The following is a 24,306-nucleotide window of genomic DNA, read 5'->3' on the forward strand; positions in this document are numbered from 1 at the left end:
TTTGGTGTAACCTGTTTACTTGAACAATATTATAAAATCAAACATTTTCAAACACTTAAATATTTCATTATGTGGCCAAAAACTGGAAAAAAGCAAGATTAAGATTGTAAGATTAAGGAAAAAATACCATATCATTATTTGAATTGTGATGGACAAATATAGCATGGCCAAAGGATCCAATGATGCCCTTTAAAGCTGCATCCTCTGAGGACTCTTCTATGTTACAGTAAGACGAGGAAAAGCAGCAGACTTACATCTCCTACCTTAAACTATCAGCAGACTCTGAACCCTGTTGTGCCGTGAAGTGCAGTGTCAGTAAGGGTTTGATTTTACGCTATATTTTCATCAATATAAATTCTGTAGTTTTGTTATACGTCATGCACAAATAAGACACAAATACTTCCGTTAATTTTGCCCAAAGGCTTCATCATCGCACAGGCTGATGGAGCTGAAGTCCATAAGTGTTATTGGAATAAATGGTTCAGCGGCACATACTTAAACACAGATATATATACGAGAGTAGTGGTAAATGGAAAAGCCCTCCGTGACATTTCTGTGGAGGGAAAGTGCGACCTACGTTGTGAGTATATATCATGGCACAGAAAACAACAAAAGGCAGAATCTAAGTGTACACACAAAATACTTTAAAGTCAGCTGCTGGTATTGTGCCAGTTCCCAGAACCTCACATATCCCTCACAGAAAGCAACAACGAGTGTACTGCTCCTTCAACGAGTTCATAGTTTGAATGTAGCATCGGCTGCAAATGCATGCCAAGGTTTCAGAAGCTTCTACAGCTCAGACCTGCTGTTTGATTCACCGAACATCTGATCACTTATAAACGAACAGCAACCATCTCCACGCTGAAGCTACTTCCTTTATGACTTGAAAGGAAAGATCTGAATTAGATTTCATTAATCTTTTACTCTTTGTCTAAAAAAAGAAATTTAAATCGCAGACTACTCTTGGCTTTAATACAGTCTATAATAATAATAATAATGGATTGGATTTATATAGCGCTTTTCAAGGCTCCCAAAGCGCTTTACAATGCCACTATTCATTCACTCTCACATTCACTCACTGGTGGAGGCAGCTACGGTTGCAGCCACAGCTGCCCTGGGGCAGACTGACAGAGGCGAGGCTGCCATATCGCGCCATCGGCCCCTCTGGCCAACACCAGTAGGCGGTAGGTGAAGTGTCTTGCCCAAGGACACAACAACCAGGACAGAGAGCCCGGGGATCGAACCGGCGACCTTCCGGTTACAGATACGCTTCCCAACCCCCTGAGCCATGGTCGCCCCATGTCTATGTCTATGTCTATGTCAGGGGTGTCGAACTGCAGGCCTCGAGGGCCAGTGTCCTGCAGGTTTTAGATCTCACCCTGGGTCAACACACCTGAATCAAATGATTACTTCATTAGCAGGCATCTGGAGAACTTCAAGACATGTTGAGGAGGTCATTTAGCCATTTGAATCAGCTGTGTTGGATCAAGGAGACATCTAAAACCTGCAGGATACCGGCCCTCGAGGCCTGTAGTTCAACACCTGTGGTCTATGCTGTAGTGTGCGTGTCTTGAGTAGCTATAGCTCACCAGTGGTGTTTGCTACTAGCTCGGATCTCCTGCAGGCTACACAAACATTCACATTAGCTCCCTGTTCAACTGAGTGAGCCGGTACTGTGTCCTGGATACAAACTCAAAGTCACAGGTCAGTACCATCACAGAGTCTAAACCAGGGGTGGGGACCTCCAGGCCTTGAGAGCTGGTGTCCTGCAGGTTTTAGATCTCACCCTGGGTCAGCACACCTGAGTCAGATGATTAGTTCATTACCAGCCTCCGGAGAACTTCAAGACATGTTGAGGAGGTCATTTAAATCAGCTGTGTTGGATCAAGGACACATCTAAAACCTGCAGGACGTACACACTCCTGCTATAAACAATGCAGAAGACCGATACTGAACTCTGCTGACATGGATGGTGCAGGAATAACTTCCTGATTTCCCAGCAGCCTGTCAGGTTTGCAGTGGTAGACTGTTGAACAGGGAACAAAGGTTAAAGTCAAGCAAATGTACATGGCCAAGCGGGGCCATACGGCAGATTTAAATTTGCCCCCCACACACAATGAACACGGTCAGAAGAGCTAAACATTCGGAGGCACACTAAAACTGGCCAGTGGATGCAGGAGCAAACTGTTGGTGGTGCTGTTCAGTAAGACTTCTGTTCAGAGTTTATTCCTGCTCCTCGCTGCGTTTAAGAGACCCAAAGATATTTCTGCTTCACCTAAAGTGTCTCAGTGAGGCTCTGTTCATAAATGCTGCATCTGTCCTCTCTAAGATTTGTTGTTCCAAGTTCTACTCACCAACACAACGCACTGGAGGCAATCAGCTGGTCTCAAATCAAGTGACTGTCTCATGGGAACAGTAGTCCCACAAACAAGAAGAAAACAGAAACAGGTACCTGCTGGTGATTTCCCCTTTCACTTAAGCATTCTCTGAACATTCATGAGCTCTTCTGTTGTAGATTACAACAGCAACAGTTATCAGTGAGAACATTCTGGTGACAACAGTGAGATCAACTGAACACAGATGCAGATCTGTAGTGCTGGACATAAAGTGCCACAAGTATCATTTCTCTGAATATGAAATTAATGTGCAATACAATTCTTAAGTTACGCTGCAGTCCACACGCTGCAGTCCACAGTCTGTGTCAGTCCCACCGCTGTGATGTCAGAGGGCTGGAGGTGTGATACAGCTGGAGTACTGGTGGTGCCAGCAAATTCTCTCCACCTGTGGAAGACACACACCGAATAAACAGACGATCAGGAGACTACAGCGATCACTGCACGTGTGCGTGCTGCCTGGTACAGCTCAACAATTAGCTAAGAGTTAACTGTAACACGGTGGTTGTTGCCTCTGTTTTAAAACTACCAAAAACTAAACTCTGTTCAAGAGCACAGGTTTAATGAAATCCTGTTAACTGTGAAGAAAACACGTGAGATGTTTGTCCCAAAAACAGAGCCAACCTAAAGAAAGTGCCTCTGAAACCACCCTGCTGACAGTTTGGTTAAAACAACTTCCTTTTCTGAGCTCTCAGTTCACGTCTTTAGAAATAATGAAATCTAAAATAATCAGTCTGATACACAACAAGTGTTTTCAGCCTACAAATGCAGGACAGTGACAACTAAGGTTTCTTCATAGCTTGCAACATTTCTTTCCAACACTGGCTCTGTGGACACTGAAGACACCGTTATGCTGTCAGTCAGATCCCCTGTACTGATTATTGCTTTTTTAAAAACAAAACTCAAGCCAGCAGTGTTTAGGAAGCATAGTCTTTAGTCTGCGTGGGTCTTTTATTTTGAAAAGTTAAGAGCTTCTCTTTGTTGTTCCAGTGTCTAACCTCATACTTTCCTCATGTGCTCTGCTCTGTCAATGCTACCACTGCTTATCACTGTTGCATAATGTTTGCCTCCGGTAGTTATTTGGGAATTTAATTTGAAGTTCCCATCTACACGAATGAGAAGAATGCTGGTACTTTTACTTCTCTGTCAGTGGGACATAAAAACTCCAGGTTGAGAAGTACAGTCAAATCTGATAAAGACACTTAAAAAGTTAGATGTCTTTTCCCCAAAGTAAGATTTAAAATGCTTCTTATACTGCATGTTTTTATTTTACTTTGCTTTATTCAAGACCGGGCATGAGCCAAACATGTCAAAGATCCGTATCTCGTCAAACATGAAAGTTTGCTAAACCTGCTTTGTGAAACAGGCGCATGTATTCAGTACTTTCCCATGTCACAGTAAACATAAGCTGATGATGTTCTTCCTTTGTTGGAGTTTATTCCTCCCTTTGGAGGCCTTCCTACTTGGGGGGGAATACATGGTCTCAATAGCAAATGTTTAAACGTATGTCTCACACGAAACAACATAAGGCACATTAAATACAGAGTAACACACTTTTGGTTCACATAAAAACATGTAGTTAAATCACCAATAGGCTGCAAGTAGGGCTGGGTTTAACGATTTTAGTTTGAATAAAGTGCTACTGATTCATTAAATCCTGAATCAATTTTTAAATATAAATGTGTTTAATTACAAACGACAGAATCTCAGCTTAAAGCTCATTAAAGTATTTAAACAACCAGCAAACAGCTAAAACAGTAAATGAGAGCAGGTAAACGGACTCGACACAAAGATGTAAACACACAGCGTGGATCGTTCACCCCACTGTGTTTTATCCTCAGTTACTGTGACAGAAAGGCATCTGCTGTGATGCTCACACCTCTGATCAAGTCTTTGTTTTCATACATAGATATAAAAATGTAGATATGTACTGATGAGCAGAATTTTAATATTTCTGACTGTGTCAAAATGTAATCAAATGGAATCAGTTATAAAATCAGTGAGGATTCTCAGGCCCAGCTGCTAACGCAGGCCTTCAGAGTCACTTTCAGCAGTAGCTTGCACACCTGCCTTTAGAGGGTAATTCAGTGTCCATGAACAAGTCAATTACTTACTGAATGCCATACAAGAGACAGAAAAACAGCTCTATGCAGACGGGTATTTGTTCTTGTGTGGAATGTAAACCTTTTCTACATGAATCAATCTATGCAACAAAAATGTCTGCGTGCTCTTTAACGCAGGGCTTTGTGTTGCTTTAACTCTTTAAAGTGATCCAAATGTGTAGTAATGAATTTGAGGCCACTTTCTCCTCCTTTAGAAACGCTATGATTTTGTCAGTGTGCTTTGGATCATCACGCTGGAGTATTCCTGGGAGAGCTTTTGTCAGATTATTTTGGTACATCCACTGGTGTAATTTATATCTGTCATCTCCCCCTGAGTACTTCAACTGTGGAGACGACACATTCATTGTTAACATCAGTAAGTTCATCTTGGTCTGTTCTGATCAAAGAATGCACTCCCAGTATTTATTCGATTTCATCTCATGTTCTTTAACTAATATTCATTTTTTAATAAACTGAAAAGCAAGTTGTTTTTTTTCCCTTTGGATGCAATCCATTGTTGCTGTTATGCAACCTCTTCCTCACTGAATGAACTCTCAGTAATAACTGCTCCACTGAGTCTAAAGCATTTGCCCATGTATGTTTTCAGGGCTAGACTGTGGAGGTAGCATGGGCTTATTTTAGAAAAGCCACTTCAGCTTGTTGTACGTCTCCTCCTGATTACTGCTGCAGCTCTGTGGTTTGTTTTGGCTGGTCACACACAGCACAGACTGGCAGATACACTCAGGAAGTAGAACATCCACTAATCCCAATTCAATCATTTAATCAACAATCATCCTAAAAGCAGCTCCCAACATGAGGACATAACCAATGTAAAATTATTAAATAAACCTTCAGTTCCATCATTTTTTCACGTAGTCTCGAGTTATTCATTATATTCACACATTGTAAACTCCGTCAGCTTTCCTGACTTGGATTGAAATGCTTGGATGTGAGCATGTGCAGTAGCCCAATTCAGGCCCAACGTTGATCTCAGAGTAGAAGACAGAAACCCCTCAGTGCAGCATAAAATGGTAAATGGCCTGTATTTGTATAGCGCTTTACTAGTCCCTAAGGACCCCAAAGCACTTTACACCACATCCAGTCATCCACACATTCGTGATGGCAGCTACATTGTAGCCACAGCCACCCTGGGGCGCACTGACAGAGGCGAGGCTGCCGGACACCGGGCCCTCTGACCACCACCAGTAGGCAACGGGTGAAGTGTCTTGCCCAAGGACACAACGACCGAGACTGTCGGAGCCGGGGCTCGAACCAGCAACCTTCCGATTACAAGACAAACACCCAACTCTTGAGCCACGATCGCCTCCTAAAAAAACATAAAGAGCATCAATGCTGGATTTGAACTTTTTTTTTAAGCTTGTAATAAGTGTGTAACAAAATGCGCAGCTGACATCATAATGTTTGTTAAAGTTAGTTTTCCAGCACTAACTATCTCAGCTAATCGGTGCTTCACAGCTAGACTTAACTATGAGGGAATATTAGGGCCACATTGAGAATAAAGTCAGAAGCTTGAGATTAACCTCGAAATGCTATTTTGGTGCCTGCCTTGTGACAACAACAACTTTAATCTCCACATTTTGAATAATACATCTATTTTTATTCTTAACGGGGCCCTAATACTCCGTCACATTTGGGAGAGAAACTTGTACTGAATGTGTCGAGGCTTTGTTGCACAGCCAACAGCAGCTTTTCTTACCACTGGTCACAGAATGCCCCAAACATATTTTAGTTATTTCAACTAACAGTGAAAGTAAACAAGTTGGCGCCCTTTTTCTATTTTGCTCGAGCTGACAGAGTGAACGTAGTTTGATCCTCTAGGTGTTTGCAGAAGGTAAACTCCATACAAATAACCACAGCTCTGTTTTAACTTAGCTGCAGAGTTCACGCTCAGTGAAGTTTGTTAAAGCTGTGTGAAGCCTAGCAGACAGCTGATAGTGGGTCTTACTCACAACACACAATAATTCAATCTTGACAGGGAAATAAGTGGTTCCTCCCAGAGCAGGTCTGAGCTTCGAGCTGGTTTCACACCACTCAGAGAGTGTTTTTTGTGTTTCACTTGGTAACAGGGTTAAAATAGATCCAGGATGTCCCTGCTGTGTTTGTGTTGGATGCCCAATGACAGCACTGAGCATTTTTCTCTTCTTCTTACAGTAGTTGATCAACTTACACAGACTCGTAGTGTTTAACTGTGTAACAACTGCTAGCCCCTACACTAAAACGCCTTCAGTAAACAGCTGTATTATTCTGAAGCCTGGACAAAAAAAACAACACAATGTTACAGAATAAAATTAAATCTGATAACTTTGACAAATATAACAAGAATAAATGGACTCACCTTTAATTTGTCTTTACCTTGTCTGTGACAGACACAGGCTTGTCTTTGTGTTCCTTAGTGTCTCTCATGTCATCAGTGTCCTTTCCTGTCTGGTCATTCTCTTCCTCAACACCTAGCATCACACTCTGTTGAACACTGACAGAGATCACCAACGCCTGAATGATGCCATAGATCAGGGCAAACTGCAGGAGATACTCCTGGATCAACCAGAGTAATCCTGCCATTCCAACTGTGGCGACAAAAAACATAGCCATACCATGAAACCACAGTCTCAGTGCTCCCTGGACACCCAGCACCTCCAGGATAAGCTTGGCAGGAGGTGACACAGTCCACAGGAAGCCAACAACAAACAGGTCAAACAAGTGGCGTAGGAAGTTAAAGCAGATCTCGTAGTGCTCTGGTACAATCTCCACGTTCCAGCTGTGTGCAAACAGTCGAAAAGGAGAAGTCAGCTGAGAGGGAGAAGGGGTGGGGGACGGAGGGGGGGTTCCATAATCAGAAAAGTCTCCATCAGTATCACGTTCCCGTGGATCTCCAGTCCCACCGTCACGTTTCCTGTGTCGTAGTCCACTTAGCTCAGTTTTCCTTGGCCACAGATAAGAAGTTGGAAGATATCTATCCCACCACCTAGGAACCAGTACAGTTTCAGTCTCTGGCTTCCCTGCCGCCAGATATTCAATTTTAATGGGCTGAAGCTTCTCCTGTGCCTCCCAGTACTCCTCTACTGGACTGCTTAGTTCATACTGACGTCCCCATGAGCCCCAGATCCAAGCGCTCCAAGCCTTGATGCCCCAACCACCACTGCCACGCAGCTTTTGGCGCTCAGCTGTCAAAACCTTAGTGTCCTTTGACCTGGCACCGCCGCTGCCCCATGAGCGGACCCACCCCCACGCTTTGCCCACCACAGCTGTCATGTCTGCTCGCGGAGCTTGTTAGAGCTCGGTTAAAATCGTCAGTTCTCACGTCCTGTTGGCTTCCCGAGCTTCAGAGAAAAGCACGCGCTGTCGGTGCAGTTATGAAGTTGAAATACTTGTTCAGGAGGCCTCAGGCCTGGGCAACGTGACGTCCTCGGGTCATCGCCACACCTGTGGGTGTGTTCGAGCAGTTCAGCAGACAAAAGGTTACACTCGCCCCCACCCTACATTACTTACAGGGCTCTGCTCTTAACGAGACTCCACCATTTAAAGTCCAGAAGAACAGAATACATGTTTGGTTTCAGCTGACAACCTTCGAGGGTGCTTTCAGTATTTCGGCGACACCTTAGCACAGAGGAACTGGGAAAGTTGACGAAAGCTTCAGCTCAGTGTTAGCCAACAGTTAGCTTATTCTTTGGCCAGCCCTTCCTAACAAAAAAACAAAAACTTTTTTCAGTCTCTCGAAACGCATTTGTTAACTCCTCAAACAAGTAGAAAGGTTGGTTTACGCGTGCAGTCCGGTATCCAGCTCCACGTCAACATCATGCAGCTTTGCTAACATACAGCGGCCAGCTGCCCTACAGGTTACTCACCACTGAGCGAGCTGTTTAAAGTTTACCTCACATATGATTTTTCGGTGTGAATAAACCTGTCAGTGATAAAAGTCAGTAGCTAAAAGCTCACCTTCGCCGCTGTTAGCTGCTTTGTCAGAACCCAGCTAGCGCTACTCGTTAGCATGAGATAACTCGATAAACAGACTAGTTGCTCTGCTTCAGGACGTCGTGGCTCAAATGTCCTCTGTGGAGAGAAAGGTCCGTGTCCACTTAAAGCTAAGGGAAGGCAGGTACCACTAAGAGCACTCCTAGCAAGCACAAAACGGTCGACTGAACAGTTTCCCCGCTCATTACGAGAACAAAGACGACGAACTACCGGGTCGCTTTCAGCCTTCAAAATAAAACCATGGTTACCGTCAGCGGGTCAGCCTCACCCTCTTCAGTGATGTTGCCAATGTGTAAATTAGATTTGCACGTCAGTCAATTTCACGGAGGCAGATGTTTGTAAAACATAACTACACAATTTCTCAGGTTTTGAACACACCCGATTTTATGTCAGTTCACCGTAGAAATACGTGACCAAGCCGCTTTCAGCTCGGCCTTTTATTCCTTTGCATGAGATCGTTTAATGATGTTGGATAATTTTGCCACATCACTAACATTTAATTCCAGTTTAGCCATGTGCAGCACTTTAATACAGCATTCACAGTCACCCATCAGTAAGGTTTCACACATTTATATAAGTAGAATGATGTTGCACTGATGTGTAAGAGACAGTAAACCCCAAAGCTGCTTGAGGATTATACAGTTACAACCATCTGATCAGTGCATGAGAAGAACTTATGGCAAAACTGTCACCCACTGAGATTAGCTTCCAAAGCACACTGCTCGGAGTTTACTGTGATCATCCCACTGAAGAAAATAGCCATTGGTCGTGTGTAGTCAACCTTTATTGTCCTTAAATACAGTGGTTTAAAAACAAAACAAAACCACATTCAACATTCACACAGATGAAGACGCGTTGCTTAAAGCAATGGAAGATGTGCACTGCTCCAGCTTGATGCTTCCATCAGATGACAGACGAGGATCTTCAGTGTTGGGAGTGCCACCTCTGCAGTTACACACCTGTCAAAGGACAAAAATGAGTTGAGACATTTAAGGGGGTGGGGGGACTCATTGTCACACAGAGTGTAGTACATCTCCAACTTACAGCACACACACTGTATCTCATACTGCAGCAATGATCATTTGAATAATCCACCTACTCACACCAACCTGCTTTCTGTTCATGAAGGTCATCCAGCTGGAGCTGCTACAGTCATGCCTGACAAGATAACAGTGATGAAATCACAAGCTCTTTCTCATCCATATATTCAGGAAACGCTCCAGTCTGAGTGTCTCAGTGCGCTGCGAGTAGACTTCAGTTAACATCAGTAGAACCGAATAACTGAATCATCATCGACCAGACTCAGAAAACAGCAGCTCCATTTCAACAAGCTTGGATAATTTGAATATGCAGGCTTAGCTCCGATATCTTAGTATAACCTGTTCATGATGAAGTATGGTCACAGAGGTGACCCAAAATGAACACGTTTCTTACTTACAGACATGGAGACCAGCTGTGTGCAGACGAGCTACAAGACAAAAGAAAGCACCATTAGCACCTAACTTATACCAGTGAACACATTCAGGGAAACCATGTATATGGATGCTTTACCCATTTACTGCAAACACTTCAGACTTGTTACATGACTGTACAACTTCTCCCTATGAGAAACTATCAGTAAGGTCCCAGATGACTGGGACACTTTTGTTTCAAACATCTGAAGTATTAAAATGGTAAATGTTTATGTTTTACATGTGCTAAAGTTTGGAGACGGTTAATCAAGTGCATACTGGAGTATGACTACCTTTACTCAAAGCAATGAAACACAAGCTTTAAGTTTGTTGGACAGATTTGAAGAAAGCCCAGCCATGATTTAATGTCTGTGTAATGTGCAGTAAATGGGCTGCTTTGGGTTTTGTGGTCAGTGCACTGTGAAAACAACTTCATGCTTCTCAGAGACTCTAGTCTATGCAATCATCATCCCACATTAAGGCACAGAACAATGTTTAGAGTCCAGGCTTACCCAGAAGAGCTATGTCCAGCAGATAAAACCATGCTGAGGTGCCTGCAGAGTACAAAGGAGAGTTTTAGAACCAGCTCTGATTGTAGCATTCACATTTTAAGAAGTAAAATGCTGTTCAGTGCACTGTGAAAGAGCTTCATTGTGTATTCAGAGACTCTAGTCTTATGAATCATCATATCAGCATACTACTTTCTCCATCACATTAGAGGATCTTTCTAACACTCACCGTCAGCTCGCAGCTGCAGACTCCACACGGTTCTGCATCTGCTCTTTGCAGCTTTCTGGAAAGTAGAGGATGCAATTTCCAGTCAGTTTAATTTTTATATGGTAAACGTTCCCTTTAGAGCCATAGTCCATCTTCAGAAAGATCTACTTCACAGCGAGGCCTTAGAGCCCTACAATATTTATTTCCAGGGCTTTAATACATTTTAAATATAACAGCTTCACTGTGCTAGGGCAGGTAACCGCATCTCACCAGCAGAATTACTATGTACTGCTCTAATTTGCTTGCTTTGTAAAATGGTATTACCATACCCCAGTTAACTGCTACACATTTGCACTGATTACAATTTAGATGGACAAAACGCATATTTCACCTGCTTTGCACCACGTTGTGTCAATGCGGACATGAGCTGTTAGCTGGACAATTTAGCATTTTAATACTGCCCGATTATAACGCTTTACTCCAGCATAGCCTAAAACTGCGGTAGAGTATCTGAGTAATAATAGAAGATTACTCATATCTACTAGTAATTTAAATTAAAATTGACACCGAAAACAGAACCTTTGATGTAACACTCACTCTTCCTCTAACAGCTTCTCCGGAGGTAGGCTCTGCAGATTCACTACCCTAACCCCACTTTTTCTGCACAGAAACGAACAGGACCGCAACGAGGCCAAGCTCCTGGCCACGTGCTGAGCACCTGACCCGCGGATCACGTGCCGCTCGTCCCTCGCGCTCTGCAGCATGACTCTGACCAGAGCTCTCCAAATAAACCCTCCATTATCAATTCAGAGGTTAATCTGTGTAAATGCTAAAGCCTTGAACATCAGCTCCTCCTTCCTCCACAGCCAGGACCCAAAGGCTGAGCACGAGCGCGCCCAAGGCTTATATATCCGGGTCCTTCACCGCTACCGGACTTTTGGTGGCCGGAAAAATGCCTGTTTTGGCCTGAATAATGCCTGTTTGGAAGTCAGGCCCCAAAGAAAATGTGAACACTTCATAACGCTGTCAGTTTGTGTAAACAAGCTATGATACACAGATACGATATATTTAAAATACTATACACAAGAGAGCAACGAGATTAAAACAATACACCAAATCTCTCTCCCTTTCTCCCCCTCTCTCTCTCTCTCCCACACACACACACACACACGAAATAAATAAACTTAAAAATGAACAAATAAATAATCACGATGGGTGGGTTAGTCCACGCTGGGTGCACTCTTTAAGCTTTTTTCCACCTCCTACTCCTTCAAATAAGTTCTATCTGATTTCACTGTAAAGTCAATAATGTGTAAAAGGCGAGATGTTCATAATAAGCGAACTTCTTAGGCTACCAATAAAGCTCCGTGAAAGGGCTTTACTGGTGAAAGGAGGAGGTGGCCTGCTGCACCAAACCTATTTTTCTTAATGAAAATGGCAAACTACAGTGACACTGTGATTTCATCTGATACCCACACACTAAGAATTAAGTTAGAAACAGGAAGTTTGAGCCATGGTTTGTGTGTATTTGTGTATTCAGCTGTCTGCACTTAAATCTAAACCGTGAAGTAGAAACAAGTTATTCATGTAGTCCATAATGCAGACTTTTACAGAAGAAAAAAAAGACTCTCAGGTGTAAAAGTCCGACTAACTCTTAACCATGTGACGTGCGCCTATTGTTCACACAGCCAGTGACAGTTGCAGCGACCCAACCGGATTAAACTACAAGTACCACGCATCACCACGTCTGTCTCAGGGTGCCAGGTTCGCTGGGCTTGGCGGGAAAAACGTGCACTTCAGGCCCCGCGCCTGCTCTGTGTTTCACACCTCGTATCTGGCAACGCCTGCAGGTCCTCGCATTGCTGTCGTCACTGAGGTCGGGTAGAAGGAGCGAAGATGGCGACTTGCTACGAGAGATACAATTTGTAAGTAGTGTTCATACGGAAGAGCGTAGTGTTTCTGTCTGCGGCTTTTCTGCTCACAGCTCCGGTTAAAGACACATAAGACGAGTGGCTGTCCGTGAGAGGTGAAGCAGCTGCGGGGGCTCAGCGGTGCTGGTGGGGTAGATGACACAGCGGCTGAAGTTTGCTGACAGGCTCGGCCGGCGGAGCAGGAACCAGCCAGGTTTCTCTCCACTCTCATTCATAATGAACACTTAGCCAGTGTCGCTGTGTGGAGCCGGCAGCAGCGAGTGTGGCCGTGGGTGAGAGCGCCGACGGGCGCCTTTGTTGTTCAGGGAGGCTTCATTCACCCAACGAGCTGCTGCACAGCTGCTCCCTCCGGCTTTAATGGCACTCCACGGCTGGCAGCTCCTCGACGCGTTTTTAGACGTGCAGGGTTTATATTTACTTGTGAATGTCTGTAAGTGAGCCCAACACTGATAAACGCGGACATGTGACGTTAGCCGTGCGGCAGCTGACAGCTCAGCCCCGGCACACCCTCGATCATGCCCTTTATTTAAAGTACCCAGCCCTACCGGTCCTGCCTCTACCTGCAGCGTGTTTTACTTACACGAGTGAAGGTGTTGGGTGTTCCTCAGCCTTTCCCAACACGGAGCAGGTAATAAGGCACACCTCTGTAGTACGTCACATGTGAGATAAATGGACCCTCGGAGTTTGGGCCAGTACAGTGAGCACTGGCATAATCTAACTGGGGAAAGCAAAACAAACAAGAACTTTGACAAAGCATCTTTTCAAATAAAGTAAAGACCTAACATTTCTTGGTAATTTGTAAATAATTGTCCAGTTATTACTGACAATAATGCCAGTTTTTCATTTAACCCTGGAGTGTTTAAGGTGCCTCTGTGTACAAAGATGGTGTTGGGTGCACCTTAACCTGATGCATCCCAGCACTGCGGGCCTGGAAGTGTGATTTGGACCAGTCCAGTCATGTGTTACTCATCACACGACTGGTCATTCTAACACTGACTAATGAAAAAGTTACCTCAGAACAAAACCGGCTGTTTGAAAACTCGTTTCCTGTTTGGTCCACACTGTGGTGTGGGGTCAGAGTTCACCCCCCCACAGTTAAACAGTACTCTGTCTATTTTCTGTGTTTTCCACCATGGGGTCACGTTCACCACCTGATTATTGTGTGTGTGTCTTATTGTGCTTTTGATGGCATAGTTTTCAAGGACTACAGATCAAACATGTCCTGATTCACACTTGCCTGTTGTCCACGCTGTGGCTCCTGGCTGTGGGACCTTGTTCTCTTTGTTCTTGGTTTTACACCGACTGTCAATCACAAAGCATATCTCTGCTTATGGCAGCATTAAGTGACCCTGAAACTTTCTTAAATGTGCGTAGGTGTAGATATGCTGTGTCTAAACCGTGGCCTGTTCTGTCCTCAGAACAAACCAGAGCAGCGTCCAGTCTGAACCTGTGTGCTGCTCTGGAGGCTACCTGGGGTCACAGAGCAAACATGAGACTACAGATGTGCTCTTCTCTCAGATTTCCGTCGTACAGAGTGTGGGTGCTGACAGTCTGCGCTTTAAATAAAAGCCTCAATTTGCTACATTTAGAAAGTTCACTGAAACATTTCCTAATACACAGCATGAACTAAATCTTTAGTTTTGATATTTGTATTTAATACTGGTTTATCACAACATCGTGCTCCTGGCATCGTAGGTTTTGGTATCAGTTGAGCTTTTGTTTAAGAGGAAGATGGCTGGAGTTCCTCTGCCAGCGTGTTTGTCATTATTTAATTAATGACAAGTGGGAAAGTGTCCGTCACAAAAAACGAGCATCGGAGCTTTGTAGAGTGAAAGATGACGTCAGACAAGTTGTTTGTTTTCAGCTGACAAAGGCAGAAATATTGTGTTTCCAGGAACATGTGACTAAAAAAACTAGCACTAAAGGACCAAAGGGGTCGTTTTTGACATTTCAATGATCTTTGGTTGTAGTTGAGTGATTGTTTGAAGCATAATCAGCATTAACAGTTCATGCTGTTGAATAATTGACATTATTTGTTGACTAAACACCTCCTGGCTATATTTTCATGTGCGACTGAAAATTTCCTCTTTCCTCCCGTTTCCCTCTCCCAGGCACACGACCCCTGAGAAGTTCTTCATCGAGGCCTGCGATGAGGGTGCCGATGCTGTGCTGGCAATCGACAGGGTCTCGAACGAGATGACCCTCACAGGTAGGCTGTGTTCGAAAGTGCTGAGCATCGCTTATGATCCAAAGACCGGACGCTGTCGTTGAGACGTGCCTCAGTTTGGACTTTGTTAGCTAATCACATCTAAAGAACTTTCTGCCATTCTCAGGCTGGCTGAGAATAACAAACTAGGTGTCCTGACACATGATGTACATGTTTACAATACACAATTCAAGAGTGTTAGCCTGCATGCAGTAACTACATGTCACTGTTACAGGGATATAAGAGGCTTAGACGGTCCACTGTGAGCCTTACTGCCCTGTGTGTGTGCATGTGTACATCAGGACTGCTGTCCAAGCTAAGCTCAGTCACACTCCTGAGCCCGTCCTCAGAGGAAGTGGACAGTCTACTGGATAAGATGAACTCTTTTGACGCGCTCTGTGCGATCTGTCCCTCTTAGTCGTCCCCATATGGGAAGATAAAGGAAACGAGGTGACGTTAAAACTAGTAAAGACCGGTCCAACTGCATTACATGTCGTGAAAACAAGACTGTGCTGCACATTTTTGCAGATTATGTTAAATAAGCTGCTTTTGGGGTTTTCATGTTTTTGCCTTTCCAATGTTCCAAACTCTCGTCTGATGTTTTCATTATGGATGTTTAGATATGCTTTTTAATTGTTTGCATTTAGCATTCATTTATACTATGAAGCAAGTTCAACACAGCCGGGCTTTCTTTGCTTTAGCTGGCTCAACAAAAACCGTTATCAGTTTTCAGTAAATTAACAGTAAAATGCAACAAAGTTACAAAGCATCAGAGATTAGCACACAGAGCAGTTAAGTAAACATTTGGATTGAATATAATTATATAACCACTTGAGTTGAGCTCTGAGTGCGTTGTTTATTTCTGCTCTGAAACTTTAAACTGGATCCATTTAAACATCATGGCCTGGTTTCCCGTGCAGGATTCGTTCCAGTCTAAACTGCACTTTAACCCGGGACCTCACTGAATTGTCCTTCTCGGTCATGGATCAAAGTCATCTCAGGTTTGTCCTAGTTTGGAGTTCTGTATCTCCTCTCGTGAGTGAAGCCTCGAGCTAAATCAGGTACACCTGAGGACTTAAGATAAACCTGGTCAGAGCCCGTTGGCCTGGACGTGGATCGTATCAGTGCAGAAGGAATAGTAAACGTGGATTTTCACAAAAGTGTGCACGCTCCCTCTGTGTACTGTGTTGAAAAGTTCAACTAATGATTCCAGGATTTTCCAGGACTCTGTTCTCTCAGTTTGAAGCAGGACGGCAGGTGAAAGTGGAAATGCACAGACAAACTTGGAGTTAATTCCTGAACACTACAAACACGCTGCTGTCCACAAACATGCTTGACTCTGCTCCGGCTCGTCTAATATCTGGTTCAAGCTCAAATCGTCTTTTTCTAGATAAGACTTCAGAGTGGAGACGATTAAATATTCTGTATTATCAGAGTGCTGAAGATAGTTTGTGCTAAATTACCGAGCACTGAACCAAATTGTTGGGTCTGCGCTTCCACAGGCCCCGCTGGTTTAGAAACGTATTCCCGTTAACGAAGCAAGACGAACAGCTCAACCGGTTTTTCACATGTTAGCAAGGGAAGCATCTCAGAGCAGCGCTCCTGCCCTCAGTGCCAGACCACTTCGAAGAACCAGCTTCCCCTGCAGCCTTTTATTTCTGTGACACACACTTTAACCCATTGTAACCCCTCCCCATGGTGTCAGGCTGTGTGTGTGTGTGTGTGTGTGTGTGTGTGTGTGTGTGTGTGTGGTGTGTGTGTGTGTGTTGGTGTGTGTGTGTGTGTGTGTGTGTGTGTGTGTGTGTGTGTGTGTGTGTGTCCCCTCCTGCTCACCAAAAGGGTCATAAAGGCAGGAAGTTTACTAAACAAGAAAACAGAAGCCTCACATAGGACGTGCCTATAATAAAACACTACAGCCTCCCCCACCATTCAACCGGCTGGGGAGGGGGTCAGAAACACAGGAATGTCTTTGATCCTACAGTTTGAACTAAGACTTACACATTTAAGTACAATAATGGCAACATTTAACAATTTGACTCTAACACAAATGAGCACTGGAGGTTTTTGCCGTCTTGGCTCTCCAGGTGGTTGTTTAATCATCCGGGTCCAAGCGTGTCCCTGTCCGCTCACTGTCCCTGTCCGCTCACTGTCCCTGTCCGCTCACTGTCCCTGTCTCCCCTCACCTGTCCCTGTCCCCTCACTGTCCCCTCACCTGTCCCTGTCCCCTCACCTGTCCCTGTCCCCTCCCTGTCCCTGTCCCCTCACTGTCCCTGTCTCCCCTCACCTGTCCCTGTCCCCTCACTGTCCCCTCACCTGTCCCTGTCCCCTCACCTGTCCCTGTCCCCTCCCTGTCCCTGTCCCCTCACCTGTCCCTGTCCCCTCACCTGTCCCTGTCCCCTCACTGTCCCTGTCCCCTCACCTGTCCCTGTCTCCCCTCACCTGTCCCTGTCCCCTCACTGTCCCCTCACCTGTCCCTGTCCCCTCACCTGTCCCTGTCCCCTCACTGTCCCCTCACCTGTCCCCTCACCTGTCCCTGTCCCCTCACTGTCCCCTCACCTGTCCCTGTCCCCTCACTGTCCCTGTCCCCTCACTGTCCCCTCACTGTCCCCTCACCTGTCCCTGTCCCCTCACTGTCCCCTCACCTGTCCCCGTCCCCTCACCTGTCCACTCCCTATGAGAAATGGCACTCGTTCTTCTTTCCAGTTGTTTTAATGTTTCTCCAGGACAGTTTAAAGGTAAATTAGTTTTGTTATTTGAGCACAAACACAAATCAAAGTGAACGATTAGTGAAAGCAGGAAAATACTTCAAATGAATATTACGTGACGTTGTCGGGTTGGTCACTTCTTGTCTTGAGCTCCGTGCTTTCCTTTTTGCCCCTGAGCTGTACGTTACTGACTGAGTGCTGTTGGACACGCAAGTTTATCCATGTGATACGTCGAGAATGAGGCGACACTGGAGCGTGAGGGTGATACCACGTGTGGGAGCGGCACAGCAGACGACATTACTGTTTGCTTTCAGTGATACTGTAGACCTGCTTTGAAATGGTTTCCTTTGAAGTGTCTTCGTACTTTCACAGGAGTTTTTTGAATGCTTCACTTTTGCTTTGCCAATTCTCTGATTAAGTCAGGGCTCAAACTCCAGACACACACACTCACGCACACTTGCACGCACACACACACACACACACACACACACACACTGCTTCTAAAGGTTGAGGTCAACTTTGTAGAACACCCCTCTGGTCTTGTATGTTGTGGTGACTCGAGTACAGCATCCAGGTCAGGTGTACTTTGTTTGAATTTAAAGGCCTCTGATGCTTCACGAATGGCCGTCACTTCTTTGTGATGAAGAGGTTTTCTCTTCAGACAAAAGCAGCTGGCCCTTCTGTGTACTCGTCCACAAATACGAACAACATGTTGCAGTGAAGCTGAAGCCTTGTGTGTGCAGGCCCATGTCAGCCACTGAGACGGAGAATTCAGAGGAATAAAATGAAACTTTTGTTCCTGTCACAGGTAAAAAGGACGTTCCTCCCTCTGCAGTTACCAGGCCTATCTGTGGCATCATGGGAACTATCCGCCTGGTAGCAGGTATGTAGCACACGCACATCACTGCTGTCCGAGCTGCTCTTTGAACCTGTGCAGTAAAACGCTTCTGCTTCCACCGCAGGGATGTACCTCGTTGTCATCACCAGGAAGAGAAATGTCGGCAGCCTTCTGGGCCACGCTGTGTGGAAGGCTGCGGACTTTGACGTGATCTCTTATAAGAAGACAGTGCTGCATCTGTCTGAGATACAGGTCAGTAAGAATGGATCACTGACCCCGAAGGAAATCCAAAAATTCAAACGTGCTGTGGCAAGAAAACATTTATGGAAAAAGAGAAAAGCTCATTAAAAAGCATACGTCGTACGCTCGTGTGCAGCAAACATTTAGCATGTTCTGTGTTTCTTTTGTTTTTCTTCTGTGCGTGCTCACTCGCTCTGAGTGAGATTAATCCACACACACGGCTGGTAACGCAGCCCGTGCTGCTGTCGCCGTAGTCTGCTCATTTTAATAGGACGCCTTGTTTTGAAACAACACCAATAAACTTTGTTAGTCAGTGTAGAAATAGCAACAGGGACAGACGGTGGTAAGCCAGTAACACTCTTTGTTTCCGTAAGTAGCTTTGCTCTGACATCAGCCCAGCTGTGATGCAGCGATTCAGAAAAACTAAACTGGAGGCGCCCCGAACGCCGTCAGGCTAAAGCAGAGCCTAATCTGGCCTGATTCGATGACCTGACCTGTAAGAGAGACAGATATGCATGCTGTTTTTAAAACAGAGCTGAAATGTCCGTACCTGACAGACTGTCGCGTTTGGCTGGTGAATCGCCTAACAATCTAGAATTTGTGACCTGCGGCAAAGTGACCTGTCATGAGTTTTCCTGCCATCTAAACGTGTCTTTCCTTGTCTAGTCTCAGGAGAATAAGACCTTCCTCTCTATGCTGAACAATGTGCTGACCACGGACGGCTTCTACTTCTGCACCGACTTCGACCTGACGCACACGCTGCAGCGGCTCGCCAACACCAGCCCTGACTTCCAGGAGATGAGTCTGCTTGAGAGGGTGAAACATGTCGTCTTAATAGCCGTTAGCAGCCGATGCACTCAGTGTAACACAGACAGGTGACTTTGAACTGGTCTAGTGGACAATATGAAGGCTCTGTTATGGTTAATAAGAGAGGTAACGAACAGCGACAGCAGTGCAGCTTCAAGCTGAGACACAGCTCTGCAGATGTGACGTTTGCTCTGAGGGAGCAGGTGAGGTGGAGATAAAATGAGCGTGACAGAGTGTGTGAGTGAACATGCAAGGAGCAGTGGCAGTGAAGGCAGGCGAGTTTAAATACCTGTGACACTATCCACTGCAACAGGTGGTGCACAAGAGAGGTGAAGAACAGAGTGCAGGCAGGGTGGAGCGGCTGAAGTCTAGTGTCGGGGTGGTTTGTGACAGGGAAGGTTTACAACCTGCTGTGATGGCGGATGTATCGGACGAAGGAGGATGAAGATGCAGCTGCCAGGCAGGAGGAACAGAGGAAGACCTCAGAGGAGGTTCGTGGATGCAGTGAAGGGTGGAGTGACGGGAGCGTGCTGGGATGGGAGGAGATGGAGGCAGACGTGGAGACCCCTAAAGGGAGCAGCTGAAAGAAGATTTCTCAAAATAAAATCTTTTGTGTTTTTTGCTGTATTTATTGCTCGAGGTTTTTATTTATCGGTAAAGTATTCACAGTAGTATTTTAGTTATTTTTAAATCGCACATCCTTAATTTGACATTTGTGTCCAACTTAAATGCAACATTAGTGTAAAGTCTTTCTCAGTGGTCATGTGTTGATGCTTGTGGTTATTTTCAGGCTGATCAGAGGTTTGTGTGGAACGGGAACCTGCTGAGGGAGCTGGCTGGGCAGCCCGAGGTGACCTGAGCCTCACTTACACTGATGCGTGTGTTTGTACTTGTTGTGCTTAATTACTGACCTTCACTGTCTCTCCATAGCTTCACAAGTTTGCCCTTCCCGTCATCCATGGATGTATCCTTTGCACTGAATGTGAAAGTTTTTTTTCTTCATAAAATCGTAAGCGAAGCCTTTTTTCTTTGACCGACCCGGTTCAGTCATCGTCATGAAACCGTGCCGTATAAATGGGAAGATCTTTGAGTGGATCCTCATATCGAGGAGAAGCTGCTTCCGGGCTGGCGTCAGATACTACGTGAGAGGTAAAAGCCTCGGAGCGTGGCGCTGAAGCGTCGTCTCAGTGCAGTGTGCTGTTACTTTTTGGCTGACAGCCGAGACTTTTCTTAAAGAGCACCTGTTCTGCTAATTTTCACACCCATCATTTTATTCGCTGGGTGACCTAGAGGGGCTTTGCATAACCAGTTCAAACTAATCCTTCTTTGTCACATACTGAGCACTGGCGCATCATCCTCTGTCTAATGTTAGCTGCTTGGCTGTTCCTTATAAACTGTCAGTACGAAGAATGAAACCTTTGTCCAGCCTAAACCCTGGGCTTGCAGCTCATAGGGATTACTTGCACATACCTCCTGACCTCATTGTTTCAAACTAATGTGACCAGTGTAACAGTCTGCACTGAGTGGCGGACAGTAATGAAGGGCACCCTGTGTCCCTGCTGTGTGGCAGTATCACCATGCTGCACTGTGCAGTAGCAGACGGTGCTCCTGAGTGTGGCTGCTGACTGATGGTGTCTGTCCACAGGCATCGACTCTGAAGGCCATGCTGCCAACTTTGTGGAGAGTGAGCAGATCGTTTTGTATGAGGGAGCAAAGGCTTCATTTGTGCAGGTAAGTTTAAGGGTTCATCATATCATCGATGTTTTTACTGTTTGCATCGAGGATCATTTATTAGATGTGTTAGCCCTGCGTCACACTCTGTGCTGCCTCCTATGGCGGCTGGGGCAGAGTCCCGCCCCCTGCGACCCTGCTGAGGACCAGCTGATGAGAACGGATGGTATTTCACAGCGTTTTTTCTTTTTTCTTTGAAACAACCAGACACGAGGCTCGATGCCCTTTTATTGGAGTCAGAGACCCAACCTCAGATACAAACCCAAACCTATAATCAGCAAAACCACAAATCATGTAAGCTGATCTTTCTGCACATCCGCATGTTCGTTTCAATCACGTGAAATGGAAATCTTATGCTAACGTAATGGAAATGTTGTACAGATGGACGGCTTCCAGAGGCATTTCGACTCTCAGCTCCTCATCTATGGGAAGCAAACGATTCTGAACCTGGTGAGCCGTCCTCCTTTCCTTAGTCACTTACTGGTAAATGGAAGCACTCAGGAGACCAGTCTGACCAGTCTGTTTGTCTTCTTCCTGCTCAGGTGAATCAGAAGGGCTCAGAGAAGCCACTGGAGCAGGCCTTTGATAGGATGGTGTCTGGCATGAATAATGATATGCTCAAGTAAGTGTCACCCTGTGTTTTTACTGGTCACTGAGTCGCCGTTACCTTAGTCAACCAGCTTCAGCAGTTTGACCTTCCTCATCAAAAGTGCTTGATAAGAAGAGGCTGCCTTATATAAACTATTGTTTTATTGATTAACCTTTTTATTTACAGAGACAAGAACGACACTGGTGCTACATCAGTTTTAGTTGTTCGACAAACCTTTTCAGTCAGTGTGCCGTGACAAGCTTTCAAAGATCTAGTCTTCGTTTTGTTTTTTAAAGCAGTCTGCCCTCCAGTTGTCTCCTTTGTAATCTACCGTGTGACCCACTCCTCTGTCCACAGATACATCGCCTTCGACTTCCACAAAGAGTGCAGCCACATGAGGTGGGACCGTCTCCAGATCCTAGTGGATGCTGTTGCTGACAAACAAGAGGAATACGGGTAACAAAATGAGCAGCTGCTCTTTGCTAATGTCGAGCAGTTCGCTGTGATGACGTGCGTGTGCGTGTGTAGGTACTTCATGGTGAACTCGGAGGGAAAGACGGTGGCCCAGCAGAAAGGCGTATTCCGCAGTAACTGCATGGACTGCCTGGACAGGACCAACGTCATCCAGAGCCTGCTGGCTCGACGCTCGCTGCAGTCTCAGCTCCAGGTATTTAAGGTCACAGCTGCCAGTCGTACTGTGTGGTGTAATGCCGCAGTGCAGGACGGTGCTACGCTCGCACGTCTGCCCCGTTGGTTTGTAATGGTTTTAGCGTAGAGAGCAGACTGTATGTACATGTACATGAAATAAGCTGGTGGACTTGGCCAGTTTGGGAAGGTGCAGTGTTAGAAGAGTCGCACAGGTGTTGTTGCTGTGTCTCCACAGAGGATGGGGGTTCTGAATGTGGGGCAGCGCATTGAAGAGCAGGCCGAGTTTGAAAAGATCTACAAGAACGGTAGGATACTCTGTTAGCACAGCTGCATGTGCAGTGTGATTGGTAGAAACTGTAGCCTCATGTTGTTTTTGTGTGTGTGCTCTCTAACCAGCATGGGCTGACAATGCCAATGCATGCGCTGTACAGTACGCAGGAACTGGAGCCTTAAAAACAGACTTCACAAGGTACCGTAGCATCCACACTGACTGACATGTACTCAGCCCTTGGTTCTACTGCTCTGATGACTGCTGTTTAAGTAGAGTTCATCTCTTTCAGGACAGGGAAGCGGACCAGGTGGGGGCTGCTGATGGACGGCTGGAACTCGATGATCCGTTATTACAAAAACAACTTCTCTGATGGATTCAGACAGGTGTGAAAGCTATTACACACTTTGTCACTTAAGAAATAAGTTTAGTGTCAGAACAACAGACCATTTTAGTCTTGATTCTGAAAAAGTTTGGACTCGGTGTAGAATATTAACGGTCTAAGGTCTAAGGCATCATCTGAGACATCGCTAACTCTGAACTTAGAGATGGCACGATACCACTTTTTTATGTCCGATACCGATATCATAAATTTGGATATCGGCCGATACCGATATGAATCCGATATAGTGTTTTTTAATCAATAAAACTGTTTTTTTTTAATACCTTGCTGCATTTTGTATAAGTTCATACTCGAGTTTAAATAAACAACAACAACACTAAAGCTATTCTGTTATACCTGTATGTAAAAAAACACACTGCACCCAAAATATTTCATAGTTCAGCAAAACTGATCAATCTAATAAACTTAAACCTGCTCCATCCTCCCTATTCTGGTATTTTAAAGAGTACTTAGCAGAAATCTTAAACAACCTGACTAATAGGGTTGCAAACTCCCAGCAAATAAATAAATAGGGAACCACCCCCCACCCTCCACCTCATGATGATTAATCAACTTTAATTTAATGCACATGTAAAAAAAAAAAAAAAAAAAAAAAAAAAGCACAGAAATAAATTATTTTTCCACAATAATTAAACAGATTCAACATCTTTCTTCAACAGAATTGCAGAATTCACAGATGGTTCCCAAAGGAAAAAGTACTATAGCTTACTAGGGTATATTAGACTTAACAGTTACTATATACAGTAATGGACTTCTATACATTTTACATCAGATTAAAACTTTGGGTGTAAGATTCAGATAATTATTTATTAAAAGCTCAACATTTTAAATGAGAATAAGAAAGAAAAGTACGTCTTTGTGCCCCTTTTCCCTGTTCATGCCCTATCGGCCCCCCTGGCTACACTTTGCTAGATCCGCCCCTGCACAGTTACCAGCCGTCAGCTGCGTAGAAAAAGATCCTGGTGTAGAAAGTAATATTAAATAAATTCTAACAACAGTTTAAGCTTAAACGTGCTGCTGTTGTTCAGCCGCTGGTTTCTTCTTTCTGGTGCAAAGTGGGCCAAAAACAAACAAGAGAGAAAAGCCGATCAGCTGATCATTGATCAGTTTCATGACTGAAGTAGCAGCAGGAGAGGGAGGGGGAGAGGCAGTCGCTCCATATATCGGCTGTTAAGCTTAATGCTGGAATGCTTTACAAACATTCAGAGATGAACTTACACACTTGCTTTACTTCTCTCTGGGGTAACTTCCTCAGAGATGAAATGCTGGTTTGGTAGCGAGGCTACA

At 44.9% G+C, this 24,306-nt stretch overlaps 2 protein-coding genes and 1 non-coding gene across 7 annotated transcripts in view; 1 reads left to right on the forward strand and 2 right to left on the reverse strand.

Moving 5' to 3' along the window:
• On the reverse strand, positions 1 to 12,584 carry c22h6orf47 (chromosome 22 C6orf47 homolog). 4 transcript variants are annotated; one of them, XM_084918592.1, is made up of 7 exons: positions 12,481 to 12,584; positions 10,675 to 10,729; positions 10,449 to 10,490; positions 9,924 to 9,953; positions 9,595 to 9,643; positions 6,852 to 9,444; positions 1 to 2,781 (listed from the first exon to the last, which is right to left on the reverse strand). In XM_084918592.1, the coding sequence occupies exon 6, from the start codon at positions 7,763 to 7,765 to the stop codon at positions 6,854 to 6,856; it is 912 nt and encodes a 303-aa protein (XP_084774718.1). In that variant the 5' UTR covers positions 7,766 to 9,444; positions 9,595 to 9,643; positions 9,924 to 9,953; positions 10,449 to 10,490; positions 10,675 to 10,729; positions 12,481 to 12,584; the 3' UTR covers positions 1 to 2,781; positions 6,852 to 6,853. The 4 variants fall into 4 exon arrangements, with proteins under 4 accessions (XP_084774718.1, XP_084774715.1, XP_084774717.1 ...); XM_084918589.1 differs by lacking the exon at positions 12,481 to 12,584 and adding an exon at positions 11,251 to 11,554; XM_084918591.1 differs by lacking the exon at positions 12,481 to 12,584 and adding an exon at positions 11,045 to 11,244.
• LOC146362340 (small nucleolar RNA SNORD52) lies at positions 10,344 to 10,410 on the reverse strand. Its single transcript, XR_014799352.1, has one exon. It is a non-coding gene; the product is annotated as a small nucleolar RNA SNORD52 (small nucleolar RNA).
• Positions 12,464 to 24,306, forward strand: part of sacm1la (SAC1 like phosphatidylinositide phosphatase a) — a 16,100-nt gene continuing 4,257 nt past the window's right edge. The window contains exons 1-17 of one of the 2 annotated variants that reach the window (XM_084918581.1): positions 12,464 to 12,578; positions 14,696 to 14,793; positions 18,304 to 18,378; positions 18,458 to 18,585; positions 19,240 to 19,389; positions 20,171 to 20,230; positions 20,311 to 20,344; positions 20,428 to 20,529; positions 21,026 to 21,111; positions 21,319 to 21,405; positions 21,493 to 21,561; positions 21,654 to 21,733; positions 22,058 to 22,156; positions 22,229 to 22,367; positions 22,584 to 22,653; positions 22,745 to 22,817; positions 22,909 to 23,002. In XM_084918581.1, the coding sequence (XP_084774707.1) occupies positions 12,550 to 12,578; positions 14,696 to 14,793; positions 18,304 to 18,378; positions 18,458 to 18,585; positions 19,240 to 19,389; positions 20,171 to 20,230; positions 20,311 to 20,344; positions 20,428 to 20,529; positions 21,026 to 21,111; positions 21,319 to 21,405; positions 21,493 to 21,561; positions 21,654 to 21,733; positions 22,058 to 22,156; positions 22,229 to 22,367; positions 22,584 to 22,653; positions 22,745 to 22,817; positions 22,909 to 23,002 (1,473 nt within the window). In that variant the 5' untranslated portion in view covers positions 12,464 to 12,549. Of the gene's footprint in view, positions 12,579 to 12,676; positions 12,778 to 14,695; positions 14,794 to 18,303; positions 18,379 to 18,457; positions 18,586 to 19,239; positions 19,390 to 20,170; positions 20,231 to 20,310; positions 20,345 to 20,427; positions 20,530 to 21,025; positions 21,112 to 21,318; positions 21,406 to 21,492; positions 21,562 to 21,653; positions 21,734 to 22,057; positions 22,157 to 22,228; positions 22,368 to 22,583; positions 22,654 to 22,744; positions 22,818 to 22,908; positions 23,003 to 24,306 lie in introns of those variants that run through there. The other variant, XM_084918582.1, reaches the window with a different exon arrangement.

The sequence above is a fragment of the Perissodus microlepis genome, chromosome 22, assembly GCF_051167445.1.
Source record: "Perissodus microlepis isolate ML-2025 ecotype Zambia chromosome 22, ASM5116744v1, whole genome shotgun sequence".
In the NCBI taxonomy this organism is placed as follows: Eukaryota; Metazoa; Chordata; class Actinopteri; order Cichliformes; family Cichlidae; genus Perissodus; species Perissodus microlepis.